At 40.5% G+C, this 16,077-nt stretch overlaps 1 protein-coding gene across 12 annotated transcripts in view; it reads left to right on the forward strand.

Annotated features, from left to right (window-relative positions):
- The window catches only part of OTUD4 (OTU deubiquitinase 4), a 33,294-nt gene extending 18,696 nt beyond the window's left edge, over positions 1-14,598 (forward strand). For 3 of the 12 annotated variants that reach the window (XM_062625718.1, XM_062625717.1, XM_062625725.1), the window contains 11 exons: positions 394-494; positions 1,867-1,991; positions 2,103-2,283; positions 2,979-3,144; positions 4,455-4,575; positions 6,629-6,684; positions 7,233-7,391; positions 7,948-8,086; positions 9,143-9,412; positions 10,183-10,223; positions 11,951-14,598. In XM_062625718.1, the coding sequence (XP_062481702.1) occupies positions 394-494; positions 1,867-1,991; positions 2,103-2,283; positions 2,979-3,144; positions 4,455-4,575; positions 6,629-6,684; positions 7,233-7,391; positions 7,948-8,086; positions 9,143-9,412; positions 10,183-10,223; positions 11,951-13,192 (2,601 nt within the window). In that variant the 3' untranslated portion in view covers positions 13,193-14,598. Of the gene's footprint in view, positions 1-393; positions 495-1,866; positions 1,992-2,102; positions 2,284-2,978; positions 3,145-4,454; positions 4,576-6,628; positions 6,685-7,232; positions 7,392-7,947; positions 8,087-9,142; positions 9,413-10,182; positions 10,224-11,950 lie in introns of those variants that run through there. The other 9 variants (XM_062625721.1, XM_062625719.1, XM_062625724.1 and 6 more) reach the window with 9 other exon arrangements.
- The last annotated feature ends 1,479 nt before the right edge of the window (positions 14,599-16,077 follow it).

Consider the following 16,077-nt stretch of genomic DNA (forward strand, 5'->3'; position numbering starts at 1 on the left):
GGTTTTGACAAGAAGCAGCTTGGGTTTTATTCTAAAAGAAAGTGTTTTCAGTAAAATTGAAAGGCCTTGATACACTGTTTACTTCTTTCTCATGTAGTTTTGAAAGCATGTTTCATTAAGTCATGTTACCAGGCAAGCTTTCTGGGGTGGGTGTATACATAGTTTTTTGGTTTTGTTTTAGTATTTTATTTCTTTTTGAAGAAGTGGTATGAATAGAAGATTTGCTTTTGAGGCATTTACAGAATTATGTGATATTTATTTCTTAGGTCTTCTATTGCCCAAAGAAAAAGCTCTATTTTTGACATTGCTGTTATTTTAAAGTGTTGATGTTCTGTTATTGTCTTCTTTGAAGTTAATGCACCTTTTGTTTTCTCATACTCTTTTTTCTTATAGGTGCGCTTAGAACATAATGGGAAGTTTTATAATGCCCATATTCAAGAAGTTTGTTCAGAGAATGGTCCAGTTGTTGTATTTGTAGAAGAGCTAGGAGCAAAGTAAGTGCTGGATCTCTTTTGGAACATTGCCAAACTGAACATTGGTAATGACAGCATTACTTGAATTCAAAGTTGATTTCAGTCTGTGAAGTGCATCCGCTGCTTTACTTGAAGGGATACTGCCACAAAATTCAGAAAACAGCATGCTAAATAGGAAAAAGAGGTTCTGCACTGATTGTCATTGCAGACCTTTTTCTTTAGTGCCAAGTAGTCTGGATATTACCTGCAGAGTGACATAATAACTACATTAGTACTCAGGGATTTTTATTTTTTTGCACAAGATCCAATCCTAAACAGATTGTTACCATGTTAATTAAGTGTTGCTTGTGGTGCTTATTAATTAGATGCTATATTTGTGATAAGCTTTTGATATTAAAAAGTCTGTCAAAGCGCCTAGCTTCTCTATTGGTTGAGTAGCGCCACTTGATTTCATACAGAGTGCTAAGCAGCTGTTCAAATCAGCATCATCTTTGCCTTTCCTCGGACAAACCAAGTGTTTAAAGTTGTTGGGGGCTGCAGTGTGGTTTTGTGTGTTGTTGGGGGACTGTTGTTTATTTTGTTTTTTGTGGTGGTTTTGGTTGTTTGGGGGTGTCTGTTTCTGTTTGTATTTTTGGGGGGGGGGGGGGATGGTGGGGTGGTTTGACACATCTTGACCTCTGCTGTAAGTTCTTTAACACTTTTGGGACAAAAACAACCCGCAGCTGAGTGTAGTGTGGGGAGAGGAAAAGCTTTCAGTCAAGGTAAATGAGGGAAGGTGAAAGGTGTCCATTAATCTAATGTGGTCTGTTATAAAAAAAGAAAATGCTGTGAGATCTGGGGATTGTCTCATAGCTTGCTCCCTCTTTAAAATGGAGATTTAGCCAGATTTGACCTTTCTATTACAGATTTCAATGTCTTCTCTTCAAGTAATGTGAACAGCTGCTTGGACATCCTACAGTATCCTCAATTAAAAATGTAGTAACTGTTTTGACATATAAACCACCAACGTAATGTTCTTTAATCCTGACATCTGTTGCAATTTTGTGAAAACTTTAGCTGAGTATATCACTTTTTCTGGTCATTATGCTTTTCTGTCTGCCCTGAAGACATAATACTCCACAACTGGCTGATCATTCTTTACAGGATAAGTTTGCATCAGCATATCGGAGAGTTTTATTAAACCCTCCAAAACCAAACAAAAAATGCTACCAAAAATGGTTTGTTCTTCTATATGCATTGCTTGAGTGTAGTCATAAAGAACAAAGATCTTTGAATTCAGTGTTCTCAAAAGTGGAAAGATCCATCAGTCTTAGTGAATGTGTGCTATTAATTTGTGCAAGCCCCAGTCTGGTCTTTTAAAATATTTTTCCCTCCATAATTCCTTGTTTTTTAGGCATGCTGTCTCACTGAAGAGCCTTAAACCCCTTCCACAGGCCTCTCCTATGGAGGGCTGGAACACTGTGCCAGGGAAGAAGATAAAAAAGTTTTTCCCAACATGGGGGCAGAATGCTCAGCCCGGTAGGATTGTACCTGTCTTTGTGTGGCAGAACCTTTATTGTTAGCTGGTTTGTCCCAGACAGCTTAAAAAATGAATAAAAAAATACATCTGTTTTCATGTCTTTAACATAGATGCAGATTGCAGAGGGCCAAAGAATCAGAGCAAGTCAGTAAAACCCCAGTCAGCACTACCTCCTCGACTTCAGCATACTGTGGGAACCAGGCCGCATCAGTTCTTATGTTCTGGATCCCAACCTCATCAGACCTCAACTGAACAAAAAGCTCCAGGCAGGAATCCTTCCCAAACTGTAAGGTAAAGCTGCAATTAACATCTTTCTTACCTTGAACTCCATCTGAGCTGTTTGGAACCCAGGGGCCTGCTTCAGATACTTCTCTTTTGAAATATGTTGCCATTGAAGTCTTAAGAAGTGTTCAAAATCCTTAAGATTAGAAACAAGCACAAGAAGAATAATTCTATTTATTTATTTATTTATTTATATTTTTAAACTTTCTTCAAAATTGCTGGCATTGTGAGCTCACACCTTTTTTTTTTTTTTTTATGTATGTGTCAGCATTTCCACTGGAATCACCATACTGCAGTTCCTTCTTGGGAGGGGGATGCTGTTTTATTTTCTGTTTGGGGCTGAGGTAACGCTGCATGTAGTGCTACTTAGGCAGGGCTAAGATATTCACTCAGCTGAACAACCTGGTCTAGTGGCAGCAGGTTTGGAACTAGATAAGGTCCCTTCCAACCCGAACCGTTTGTTTGTTATCAAGTCTTTCAAAATTGGATTGAAATGAATAAATCATGGATAAAATCAACTCTTAAATGTTATGTGTATGGGTAACTTGCAGTAGACAGAAAGAGATGTGGTAAATGTGGTATCACATAAGCAGTGCTATAATTACCATCTTTCTTCGTTCTAGATCCTAAGTTTGTGTTGTGTTTTATACTGGTGAATTTCTTTTTTCAAAGTGATACGGTTTCTCTTTTTACTCCCTTTGCAGAAAACCAGACAGGGAAAGAACTGAGGATCCAAACCACGGCAGCAGAGATTGTAACTACTTTGGACTGTCTCCAGAGGAGCGCAGGGAGAAACAGGCTATAGAAGAATCCCGTTCACTCTATGAGATTCAGCAAAGGGATGAACAAGCTTTTCCTGCTCTTTCCAATGTATGCTTTTTTCACTGTTACCAGTAGTGCATTTTTTTGTACTTGTTCATGAATCTTTAATTTGCAATTTTTGTTTTGCTGTCCTTGCATTGCAGTCAAAACAAAAGTTAAGGATGTGTTTTTTACACTCGGTTCCTACATAGAAATATGCAACTCTACAATGCGTTACAATTCAAGATAAGACACATACATAGCAGTATCCTTTAGGAATAATAAATGTTGACCACACATAGTTCTTGAGGTATTTAGATATGGTAGACACATGAGATTCTGAGCTTCTTTTTTTGTGTTCTTCCTGTCTTTGGAAGGCTTTGCACTCACAGTTACTCAGATGTCTCGTATACTGGAGTCAAGCTTCGAGGTGAGGACAGAACTTGCTCTGAAGTACAGTTTAATTTAGCTGAGAAATAGTGCAGTAGAATGACACTGTGGTGCTTGAATTAGTATCAGAGATGACTGGTTGATTGTTTCTGTTTTGATACACATAAAACCTGTTTCATTTATAAGTGGCTTTTTCTTTCTAGCCTGGGAACTTACTGGTGTCATAAGTAATGCAAATTCTTTGTCCGACATGCTCTTTTCCTGTTGTGGAGCTGAGCTGGCTTCAATGGACTTGTCTATGCCTGAGGGAAGAATGTAGCCTTTAGATTTTGAGAGCTAAATGATGCAATTTTAAAAGAAAGTGGATTGGAGTCTCACTACATCCAGGAAGTGAGCACATCCTGTGTGTAAAGAGCTGCTGTCTACATAGGGTTATTCTAGAAGCACGTGAGGCTGTTTAGATTTAAATTCTAGGGCAAACAGGAGCAAGAACCAGACAGGGAAGAATTGAGGTGAAAGATGTGCTTTAAATCTCTTGTTTTGTGGAAGTGGCTTCCTGTACTGTACCTTTCGGTTCTTAAGCAGTAATTACTTTTATTGATGTAATCAAGAAGAAATGTACAGCTCTTCTGCACTGCAGTGAGCAGACTGAAGCCTAACGGAGGGAGGTTGCTCTTGCTCTGAGCTGTAGTTAAGTGTGCTCACCTACAAAAGGAGGGTGTGATTTAAAAGCAGGTACTATGAAGCAGTTTTTGCTTGTCATGCAAACTAATGACATGAATGCTTTTTAAAGGATGCTTGGCAAAATTTAGCAATGAGTGAAAGAGTGGCTGAATTTGAGTGATACTGATCAAGACTGCTCCCACCCCACACTTCTGCCTATCACAGTGCTAAGAATCTGTCATAAAGGCATAATATATTAGATGATGTCAGAGTACCATCAGACTATTTGCGTGAATTAATATTTCTGCTTTTGTAAACTTCTTTAGAATCAGTCAGTCTGTCAGGCTGCTACACAGACTGTGGATAACTTAAACCAGAAAAAGTTCTCAAGTAATGAAAGAAGAAACAGCAAGTGGACATCAGAGGTGGAAGAGCAGAAGGATAAAGGTAAAAACAAATGGTTTTAGGCCAAGGCTTTTTTTTGTTTGCTTGTTTTTATTAATAACATCAGAATTCATTCAAGATGGGGCATCTTTTAGGCAGTGAGGGGAAAATTATCTTAAGTGATAGTGCCAAACTAAGCTAGGGTCAAGGTAGCAAAGGTGTGGTTTGGAAAGAAAGTGCATGTTTTCCTGCTTTGTGAATGTGGCAGAGAGTAAGCTCTGTGCTGGGATTTTGTAATAAATGGGAAGAGGAATGCGAGAAACAAAAATACTGTCAGAGCTACCCCAGATTACATCCTGTTGAAATCATAGTGAGTGTGGCATAAAGTGTCAGTGGGACGAGTATTAGGAGTGCTTACTGGAGTCAGTTAAGAGAAAAGCAGGTAGAAAGAAGTATTCAGTGTGGCATGGTTAAGAATTGGCAGGCTGTGATAAAAAAATGAGGGGAGAAGGTGGTATACAGAAGAGTCAAACACACACACACACACACACTTACAGTAGAAAGAGCTGTCACATGGTCAAAATCTGTTTGGGTTTTCTCCCTCTGCCCAATCTGTTTTAATGCACTTCAGCTTCTCTTCATTGAATAACCTTTCCTTTTCCATGAGGAAGTGGAACATAACAATAATAGGTAAAAGCTGTAGCTGTGAGGAGATAAGTTACTCAATCTTTGTTAAATGCAACTGATAGGGTTTTTTTTTTGTTAGCTTTTTTTTTTAAATGATTTTTTTTTGTCCTACCAGCTTTGCTATAACTGCACGTTGAATTTGTTCTTGGCTTTTTCCGTGTTTTTTTTTTTTTTTTTTTTTTTTCTGAGTAAAAACTCTCTAGCCTCCTCTTAAAAGCTGTTCTTTCCCTTCGTTTTTAAATGTATTCTTTTTTTGTTCCCCTATCTTTGGCAACAGCAGATCATTGCTGTTGTGTATTTATGGTACCTGTGCTCCATACTCCCTCTTTCACCATGTAATGCCACCCTGAATGCTCTCACAAGGACTGACATTGCCTACTTTTCATTCTCCAAACATCTGAAAAACAGTTTTGTTTGAAAACTGGTTTCATCACCAATGCCAAAAAGAGTGTTCGTGTGGAGAAAGCTCTTTCCTATAGTGCCATGAGAGATTTTGCTGAAGTGTGTAGGATGTACAGCTTTCTCCGTGTGTTTTGTGATGCCCTGGGTTACATTGCCTCTTCTGAAACTAGGCTAAAAGTCCCATGGGAATAAACTGCACTTCCTTCTGAGTATTCAGAGATTTCTATTGGTGCTTGGGGGATTGGCAATAATTCTCATAATCAACATGGGTTTAATTTACACTGTCTAGTTGCAGTGGTGTATATACTAAGCTTTTTAAAAGTACATGTCTGTTTAGCAGCTACTATTAAATTACATGCATGAATTTGATAGACAGTAGTCAAGTAACCAGATTTGAACATAAGCTACAATGTGAAGACCCTGTAAAGATCTTAATGTATGAAGATTATGCCATGACTGTTTTCAGGACCACCTCCCCCAAGTGTTTGCTGGTGCTCAAGAAATCAAACTTTCTGCATCATTTTGAAAACTTTCTAGATATTTTGAAGCACTGAAACCTTGTAAATTTATCTGTCTGTAACTCAGCCAAAACTAGACGAGACTTTAAGCTTCTGCTGTCTTGAATATAGAAAACATTTTCACTTCAAGCAAAGTATGAACTTACTGTTTTTTCACTAGGAGGGATTTGGGATGAATAATGTATGTTTTAAAGAGACAGCTATATTTTTTCACACTTCCCTCAGGCATCACCAAAATAGTTAACAAATATCAGTAAACAATTCCTGTAGAGCTTTGAAAACCCAGGTTGAAGTAGCTGCTCTGTTACTGCCCTAACAATTGTTTGTTTTACGATGCTTTGATCTTTGATAAAAAATTGAAATTTAAGTTTTTTTTTAAGTAATATGTGCTGAGGTAGGTTTTGTTTTGAAGGTTTAACTTGGGAAAGACAAACTTTTAACTGGCTTAAGTTGTGATAGCCGTAAATGGTGTAATGGTTCATTTACTAGGTTATGTCTTGGTGTTACAGAGTCAAATTCCAGGCAGATCCACTTAAGTCAGAAGCTTGAGCCAAATTCATCTGAGGTAATCTTAAAGAAAAGACCAAATTTTTGTTTAATGTTATTGCTTCTCTGGTACACGATTAGCAGAGCAATAGCTGCCTTTAGAGCTGTGATTGCTGCTGCTGCTTTACAGCTTTTAGTGAAATACTTCTAAGGTTGGAGGCTTGTATTGCTGTTGGCTTTCCTCAGCCCCTGTAACCTATACTTACAGTCTTTCTGAAATCTGAGTTCTGAAATCTGGGCTATCGAGAGCATTTACCAATCTGGATTTGTAATTGCTTAGTACAGTCTGTACTTCAAGTATAATGGGACCACAGAAGATTTGATCTTTACTAATAGCTTCTGTGTTAACAGACCATGATCTCTGAAGTTCAGTGAAGATTTGTGGCCTCTTGTTGGATTTTTAACCTTTACTGTTCTTTCAATGAGCAAAATGTTACACTAGTACAATAGTGATTGGGTGCTTAGCCCACATTGTATGTAGTGTGGCTTAATACCTTTGAATGTCTTTTTGAAAAGTAAATCTTACTATTAGACTAGCTGTGTCTGTTGTTTCTAACTTTGCTTTAGAAGAATAGTCAAGATGAGAGTTGTCCAAAAGATTCATCTCCTTTGGAACAAGTAAAAACAGATTCTCCGATCCTTGCTGAGCAAGTAAGAAATGTTTGTTTGATTTCAAAGTTTTCCAGTCAGGAGACTTCAGACAAAGGGGAGCTGCATCACAGCCATGTATGTATTCTAATACTGGCTTTTAATTATATGGTCATGTTTATGGTGATAAGTGCTAGAATTATAGAATCTGTTACGTCCAACACACAATGTAAAAGGACAGCCCTTGACAGAAAAATGAAAGTATATCCTCTCTCTTCTGAGGGAGGGGTGGCTTTCTACCGTTCTGCTAAATAGCTATGCTTTTTACTTTAAACTCTTTACCTTTTCAGATTTATCTAAGGTTACAGGTAATTGTATATGAGGATGGCTTTTCTTTTGGATAGGATATACTTAAACATAATGCTTGTGGAAGTGTTACAGCACTGATGGCTGGCTGTGGTACAGGCACATTCTGGATAGAGCTCAGTGCAGAGTTCTTCACACAGTGATGTAATGGATCTCAGATCTGTTACATATACAGTCTGATATGTTACTAGTTAATACTTTGCTGTGGTGATGGTGAGAGTCTTGATATACTGAGCCATCAAGCCTTTTTTTGATAGAACTCAGACACATTAGGGGTCACCAGCAGTGGTGATTTGGAATAATTTAAAGTGATCTCTTTGTTTCATAGAACCTGACAGAATGCTTACCGAGTGTAACTCCAACACCCTCACCAGTCTTCTCTGAGGTGCATTTACCTCCAGCAGTGCCTTCTGTACCAGCCATTGTGCCAGCTTGGCCAAGTGAGCCAGCAACCTATGGACCAGCAGGTTTGGAGAAATACTAACATAAATCAGAAATTACTCACCCTAAAGAATACTTTAACTGTCTTGCTAAATTGAAGATGCCTCCAGGAGCCACTGTTTTGTGTAACTTCATATCCCAAAGGCAGTCATTTGTAGGAATATAGTTCCTTACTGCTGAAAGCTCGTTATAGTTGTAGTAGATCTTTGCCCATATGTATAGTTTGCTTTACTCCCTACCTGAAAGTGAAGACAGATGTGTACTCAATTCTCTGTTTTTCTCAAATGGGGTAGCATTGAGTTTTGAGGGGGCTTACTCTGAAGATCTGCTTAAGGTAGAACATGTCAGCATGTTGAAGCTTGGTATGTGTTTGTGCTCTGTGTCCCATGTAATAAGCTCCGTGATTCACTAAGGACTCAGCGTGGATCTGGTATGTCTGGAACTAATGAGATCCATTTGGACCTGAACTACAAAGCCATTGTAATCTTATTTCTGTGTTGTGTATCTTCACATATGGAATTAGCTGAGATTCAGTACTGCTCAGTAGATCAGGTGCTGTATTTTCTCTCCCACTGTTGTTTCTGTACAAGAACTAGCTTTCAAATCAGCATAATGTATTCACATGATACAGTAACGATCCTGTCATACCTGTCTGCATCTGTGACAGAAAAGCCCAGTTAATCTGTGCTGTAAATTAATCAGAGTTGACAGTAAATGACTAATCAGAATGAGAACTGCAGAGAGTCACATAATAAATATCAGTTCCTCCTCTTTCCCCTCTATCCCTTCTTATTTTCTTCTGGTACTCATATTTTAAAAAGTAAATATGGGAAGACTTTTTCTGGACAGCTCAACTGTTTCCTTCTTTTTGAAAACTATTCTCTACATTTAGCCAAATCTTCTCTTGTGTGTAACTTCCTGACTGAAGAATTTCTTCTGTATCTTCCTGAATATCTGGGTTTCCGCCCCCCCCCCCCCCCTTTTTTTTCCCCCTTCTGTTGTTTGAAGCCTGCTTTCCCACTGTAATTTTCTTTTGTGATTGTGTATAGTTGAGATCATACACATATATTTCCCCCCCTTAGGTATTCCAGCCCAAATACCTGCTTCTTCATTGATGCCAGCCCCAGCAACGGGACCTGACTCTATTGTATCACAGGCTCAGGTAACATCTGCTCCAGTTGCTGGAGTTCCAGTGTCGCTCCAAGCAGTTAATCAGCCTTTAATGCCTTTGCCTCAGACTCTGAATCCCTATCAGGATCCGCTATACCCTGGATTCCCTTTTAGTGAAAAGGGAGAAAGAGCTGTTGCACCCTCTTACTCCCTGTGCAGTACTGGGGAGGACTTGCCTAAAGGTGAGAAGCTGGAATAAGGTCTGGGCTATGTACTGGTTTTCCTAATAGGTTCTTTTCTCTAAAACTGTAAATAAAGACAACTCCTTAGGTCCTGTTGTTAATCTTTGTCAAAAGATCTAATTGTTGTCATTCAGTGATTTATGGCATGGGAGGCAATATTGAATAGAGTGGTAACCTTTTAGCTTGTGTTGCTAACATTGCAGTTACTTCAGTTGGATATACCTGGAAATCTGATATAATCATTTTGTGGTTCTCAGCCTGACACACCATAACTTGGAAGTTTTGTAAAGGATTTTCTTTGGAGAACTGCTTCCTTTTACTGTAACAGGTTTTCTCATGTAATCAAAAGCTTGGAAGTTGCTGAAGATTTTCTTAATGGTATGAGAAGATACAGGTTTTGGCATACACAGATACAGAATATGCCTATAAAGAACATCTTGTGTCTAACTGCATGGGGGTGTTTGCTTACTGAACTGTTTCTTTTAGAAGTTCAGCTCTGCAAACTGTTAAAACTGAAATTTAAACTGCAGTTATGTTCTAGATATCCTGCTGGAGGTGTTGGCGGGGGGGGGGGGGTGTGTGTGTGTGTAAGAAACAAATCAAAACCCAAACCTAAAAGTGAAAGACAGACATGCAAGCAGCAACGTAATACCAGTGTGCCAGTGTGTCTCTATTGAAATGGAACTTTGTGCAGGGACTGATTGTTGGACGAGATGAAGTGTAATATTTTAGGTCTTCATGGATATTTTTCTTTTTTTTTCTTTTCCTAGATAAGAACATTCTCAGATTTTTCTTCAATCTTGGTGTGAAGGTAATTCTTGAAACTTACCTTTTTTTTGTTTGTTATACCGTAAAAATTATGTGTATTTGGTAGCACTTTGAGTGCAGAAGTTTGGTTGCTGCAGCTGTGTACTTAAAGTTTGTATTTAAATATGTTATCACAGAATGGTTTGGGTTGGAAGGGACCTTAAAGCTCATCCAGTTCCAGCCCCCTGCCATGGGCAGGGACACCTTCCACTAGGCCAGGTTGCCCAAAGCCCCATCCAGTCTGGCTTTGAGCACTGCCAGGGATGGGGCAGCCACAACTTCTCTGGGCAACCTGTGCCACGGCCTCACTGCCCTCACAGGGAAGAAGTTTTTCTTAGTATCTAATCTAAATCTCCCCTCTCTCAGTTTAAAACCACCTCCACCCACCCCTCCACCCCCATCCTGTCACTACATGTCCATGTCAAAAGCGTTTCTCCAGATTTCCTGTAGGGCCCTTTAGGCACTGGAAGGTGCTCTGAGATCTCCCACAGAACCTTCTCTTCAGGCTGAACAACCCCAGCTCTCTCAGCCTGTCTTCATAGGATAAATCTGTGTTCTTTCAGAAGCAGAGTACACTGAAAGAGGAAAGCCCCTGTGACCATGTCTGTGTACTGGCAAAGCCATTGTAGTACCAATCCCTGGTATGTCTCAGGCTTGTTCCACGTGGCTTTGGCCATAAGGAGTAATTTTCTTTGGTGGCTGTGTGTGAAAACAGAGAATGTTCAGCGCCTTACAAAGTAAATTCAGATTTGATAAATATGTGCCTAATACAAGTCTCTTTGCTTAATAGAAAATCTGTAAGTCATTAGCAAGTATCACTACTAGTGTTTGTATCCTCAGCCTACATATATTTGGGACTGGCCTTTCTGGTCCTATATATTATTTAGGATATAGTCTGTCATTTTGGTGCCTCGGCACCATCTACTAGTCCATGTTCCATTTTCTAGCTGTAACCAGACAGCACAGCAGACCTGGGAGCTACTTCCTGCATCACCCTGGTCCCCAGTCCTGCCATGCTGTTATCCACATGCTTGCTGATTAAGGGTGAACTGACTGGTTCCTGTTGAGAGGTCTGAGTGGGCTTGTCAGGATGGTTTGCTCAGGGGACTGTTTATACCGATGGCACACATGAGACCGTGACAGACTTTGGGCTCTGTCCTCAAGTGACTCCAGAGTTTCCTTGGACAGCCATGTACCTCCAGCTGCCTTGTATGGAGTCCTGTATGGCCTGAAATACGTACATTTGTCATGTTGTATTATAAAAACATGTCATACAACCATAGAATGGTTTGGTTTGGAAGTGACCCTAAAGCTCATCTAGTTCCAACCCCCTGCCATAGGCAGGGACACTTTCCACTAGACCATGTTGCTCAAAGCAACTTCTGGTTGTTTCAGTCATTATCCTTTAGAATTTTGGAAAATGAGGGGCAAATTACGAATTAATAATTGTGATTATGGAAAATGAACTTGAAATGTGTGTCTTAAAAATGCATATCTAAAGCTTGACTTACCAGCATCATGTGTTTAGATCAGCTATATAGAAATTGTTACCCAGTTTTCTTACTACTCATACTTTTTGCCCATTTCAGTGGCATGTGGAAGGAGAATTTAAAAAGAACATCATCCTTTGCTTCCTGTAATTAACTGTTTTAAAATGGTAACTGACTTGAGTGCTATTATGTCTCTTCCAGTGACCAAATGTTTTGTTTTTGCTTTCCTCCTGTCTTGCAGGCATACAGTTGTCCCATGTGGGCACCTCATTCTTACTTGTACCCCCTGCACCAGGCCTATTTAGCTGCTTGTAGAATGTACCCGAACGTGTCCCTTCCTGTGTACCCGCACAACCCCTGGTTCCAGGAGGCACTGCCGGCTCAGAGTGAGAATGAACCCGCACAAACAAACAGGCATTTCCCTGTCCAGAGTGAGGCCCGATCCAACGGCCAGGTCCCACAGGTTGATGGTAGGTCTGCATCGCTGCCTCTCATGATTCCTGCAGCTCAAGTGTCGGAAAGTCAAGGACAGGTCTGTGTAGAATCAGAGAATCCAGTGCAAGCTCTTCATGCAAACTACGAGGAGTCCCTGAGAGGGAAAAATGTGTTCCCACAGCCACACTTCGGACACAATCACTTTCTAGGAGCTGTTCCAATAGCACCTCCTTTCTTTCCTCACTTTTGGTATGGGTACCCAGTTCAGGGTTTCATCGAAAATTCAGTAGCGAGACCTAATGTCGTTCTGTCACCTGAGGACAAGGAGGCAGCTGCTGGCACCTCTGCCGGCATGTATGTGGCTAAGGAATGCAGCCCTCCAGTCCCTGGAGGAAACTCTGCAGAACAGCTTCAGAGGACTGACAGCAGCAGCGGGTCCAACACTGTGCCGTTCCCTGCGGCTGGTGCAAGAAGACTCCAGGAAGCTCCAAAGGAAGCTCCAGCTAGGGCATCTCAGCTAGAGCAGACTGGTCCTTCGGCTTCTCTGGCCAAGCAGAAAACAGCTGGGCAGCGAAATCGTTCCCCACAAACACTGGGGACTGAGAGGCAGCCAGCAGTGCCCAGCACCCTGCCGGTCCCGTCAGAGCCGAAAAATGAACCGAAACTCAGCATTCCCAGTCGTAAGGAGAAGAGTGATAAAGGTAGAGAGTCCAAGGGCACTGGCAGTCAGCAGACAGAGAGCAGGGTGCAGCGCACCAGGGAGGAGAGCTCTGAAGATGAGAGTGAAGTTTCCGATATGCTGCGAAGTGGGAGATCCAAGCAATTCTATAGCCAGACTTACGGAGGAGGTAGAAGGCCCAGGGTTGAGTGGGGTTACTCCAGCAGGGGAGGGTATCAGTTCCAAAGAAATGAGGAAGCTTGGAAAGGGCCACCCGGCAGGGGCAGAGATGATGGCTACCAGTGTCAGCGGAACTTCAGAGGGAGGCCATACCGCAATGACAGGAGAAGGGCAACGCAGGGAGATAGTCAGAGGGGGCAGCAGACATAGAATGAGTGGATAATTGAAAATGTTAAAATGCATAAAGAGATTTGAAGTAGCAGTTAAAAATCTTCGTATTTCCTTTTAGTAAAGTTCAAAATATGTTGTTTAACTTTTGGCGAGTGAAGACAAGGAGGATGTGAACTCCTATCATGTGTTTTTGGGGGGATTATAGTTAGTTTGGCTTAGTGATTTTTCCTAAATGTCAAACCAGGAAAAAAAAATAGGTTTAGTGTTTGGTAAGCCTTTTTCCCCCTACAAACAATAGGGTTTGTGATAGAAGATACGTACATTTACTGAAGTGACAAATTACAGCATTTGACGTGATCTAGATTCTAAAATTGACGGTAACATTGCACCAAATAGAAATGTAGATTTTATCATACAATGCCTTAGTTCTGAACTGAGCTAAAGGAATTCTCAGCCTACTGCACTGTTGTCTTTGATGCTTCCAACCCAAAGGCCTTTCATCTCAAAACCAGAAAATAATTGATCTGTCAAACTTGAATGTTTCTCTTCAGTGTGTTACACGTGTGGCAGCCAGATAGCCCTGGGTCTTAGGTATGTTGTATATAGTTCTTTTCATATTCATAGGGTATATTTTTGAATTTTACAAAGCATTTATTTGTTGAACTCAAAATCAAGACAGGCAGTCGAGAATAGCTGGGTATGAATTCATGAGAAATGGCTGTTTCCACCAAGAATTCTTAACGCTGGGGTGACTAGAATGGTGCCTATGCCGACTGAATAATGACAAAGACAATAAAAATGTAGATGCTATGCATTTCCAAAATAATTCTGCACCTGTTAAAATAGCAGAAGTTTTTTTAATGCCACTTTAACACTAATGCACTGACAAATCCTAGATATTTTGTGAGGAGAGATGCATAATGGACATGTGACGTTTTTTAAGTTTGTATGATTGAGCTACTGTTCAGTATTGTTTTGTTGTTGCACTGCTGATGCAGATTCGTGTTTTGCATGTATAACTCCTTGCTGGAACTACTCTGAAAAGCAAGATGGAGTGTCTCTGTGCACTCTGCTCTTTCCCCACCATTCAGAAGAAAGTGGCTTCTGCCTTATATTTTTACACTGTGTTGGAGTTCTGATGCTGTTTCTTCTGACCCTGATCATGATCCCTGCAGTGTTCCTGTTGCCTTTGCAGTTTGGATGTTCAGCTGTCCAGACTCTGAGAGCGCAGTGTGCAGTGTTCACTCGGCTCCGTTGCTCTGTAAGATTAACTGTTGTGTATATTTTTATATCTCTGTATATAGCAGTGTAGGTGATGGTACCTTCTGTTCGTGTCCCAGGTAGTACACCCTTGATTAGGCAACTTGAGTGATAGCAATGTGATAATTCTTTTCAGATGCATGCTATGTATAAAACCCTACTTAAAATAAATGTTTGTCTTTTCAGTTTCTTTCTAAATTGTATTTACGTATGTGAAAGTGTTGCAGTGACATTTAATATACGGGTTTGTTCCGATGGAGCTGCTCGTAGACAGCAGCAGAACTAAACCACTTACTACGTGGGCAAGCTATGAATTGAAAGGGGACATGAAATGGATTTCTTGTTCTAATTCAAAATGGTGAGGGGTAGGGGCTGTGCTGTGGGGTTTTTGTTATTTTAACCTAACTACTTCTCGTAAGTGCATTCAGGATTTTGAAAGATGCTATCTTCAGTTTTTCAGATGGAGACTTAAAAAGGGCTTCCCGTCATCATTCCTGGGAGGTCCTAAAATGTAACTACAGTTGTAGCCCAGTCTGGCCAGCAGTCACTGGAATAATCACTCTGTACTAGAGCAGGCGTTTAACTGTGGGCTTTGTTGCAAGAATGGAGGCCATGTGCTTTGCACAAAATTCCTGGGAAAACAAAGGCATGGCAGTAACTGGTGGGGCTCTGCTCTTAGAATTTACTTCTAAAAATTGACTTGTACTATTTAAGATGTACCTGTGCCCTACCTTACTACTCTACCACAGTTAAGGACTGAAATGTGCCCATGTAGCATCTTCTCCACCTTCCCTGTTGACACAGTAAATAGTTTCCTCTGGTTTTACCGAAAGACTCATAGTTTGAATGGCCAAATTCTTTACCCAGGCCAAGATGATTTAGGTTGTAGGATCCCACTGGTGTGTAGGGGACTATATGTAATATTCAGCATGTAATGAACAGCTTCAGCTGTCTGCTAAACTACATCTTTACCTTACCCTAATTAGGACTGATTAATAGAAGATGTGGAGTTCAAATCCAGAGGGGTTTACGCTCATCTGCATGTCTTAAGTTTTAGTTAGCGTAGAAATTTTTGTCTCAACAGCTGCTGGTGGTGAAGGCTGTACTCATTACCTGTACTTCGTCATGGAGTAGCTCTGCTGGTATAATGCAGATGGACTGGTGGTGAGAGACAGACATAGCAACGTAGTGCGTATATAACACCTGATACTGCCAAGGTTATAAAACAGAATGGCTTTAAAAAACCAGTAAGACAAACCTTTGCCTTCTCCTGTAACTTACAGAGCAAAAATGTCCATAAAGAACAGAGCTGTGTTTTCTCTCTTATAACATTTTTCACATGCCACTGAAGGCAGAGCAGAGAACTGTTGCATGGACAATAGCCTTCCTTCCTGTCTCCCCTAAGGACCTTACTTCCTGTGAAAAAACATTTGCTTCAATTTTGTCTACAGCAAGGATCAAAATTCTTGCATCTTAAGCATGTACAACTCATTTCTCCATGGGAAGCACTTACTGATGGAGGAATGAGTTGGAAACCCCAGCCATTAACCTTTCCTTATGGTGTAGGTTTAAGTTGCAGAAGATTGAAAGGATTTTTAGTGGACTCTTTAAGACGTTTAACTGAATACTCTCCTGTAAGTAGGTCTGAAAAGATGCACAGGTAC

This window comes from Pezoporus occidentalis, unplaced genomic scaffold (assembly GCF_034315485.1).
Source record: "Pezoporus occidentalis ecotype Australia unplaced genomic scaffold, CSIRO_AGI_Poc_V1 ctg281, whole genome shotgun sequence".
Classification (NCBI taxonomy): domain Eukaryota; kingdom Metazoa; phylum Chordata; class Aves; order Psittaciformes; family Psittacidae; genus Pezoporus; species Pezoporus occidentalis.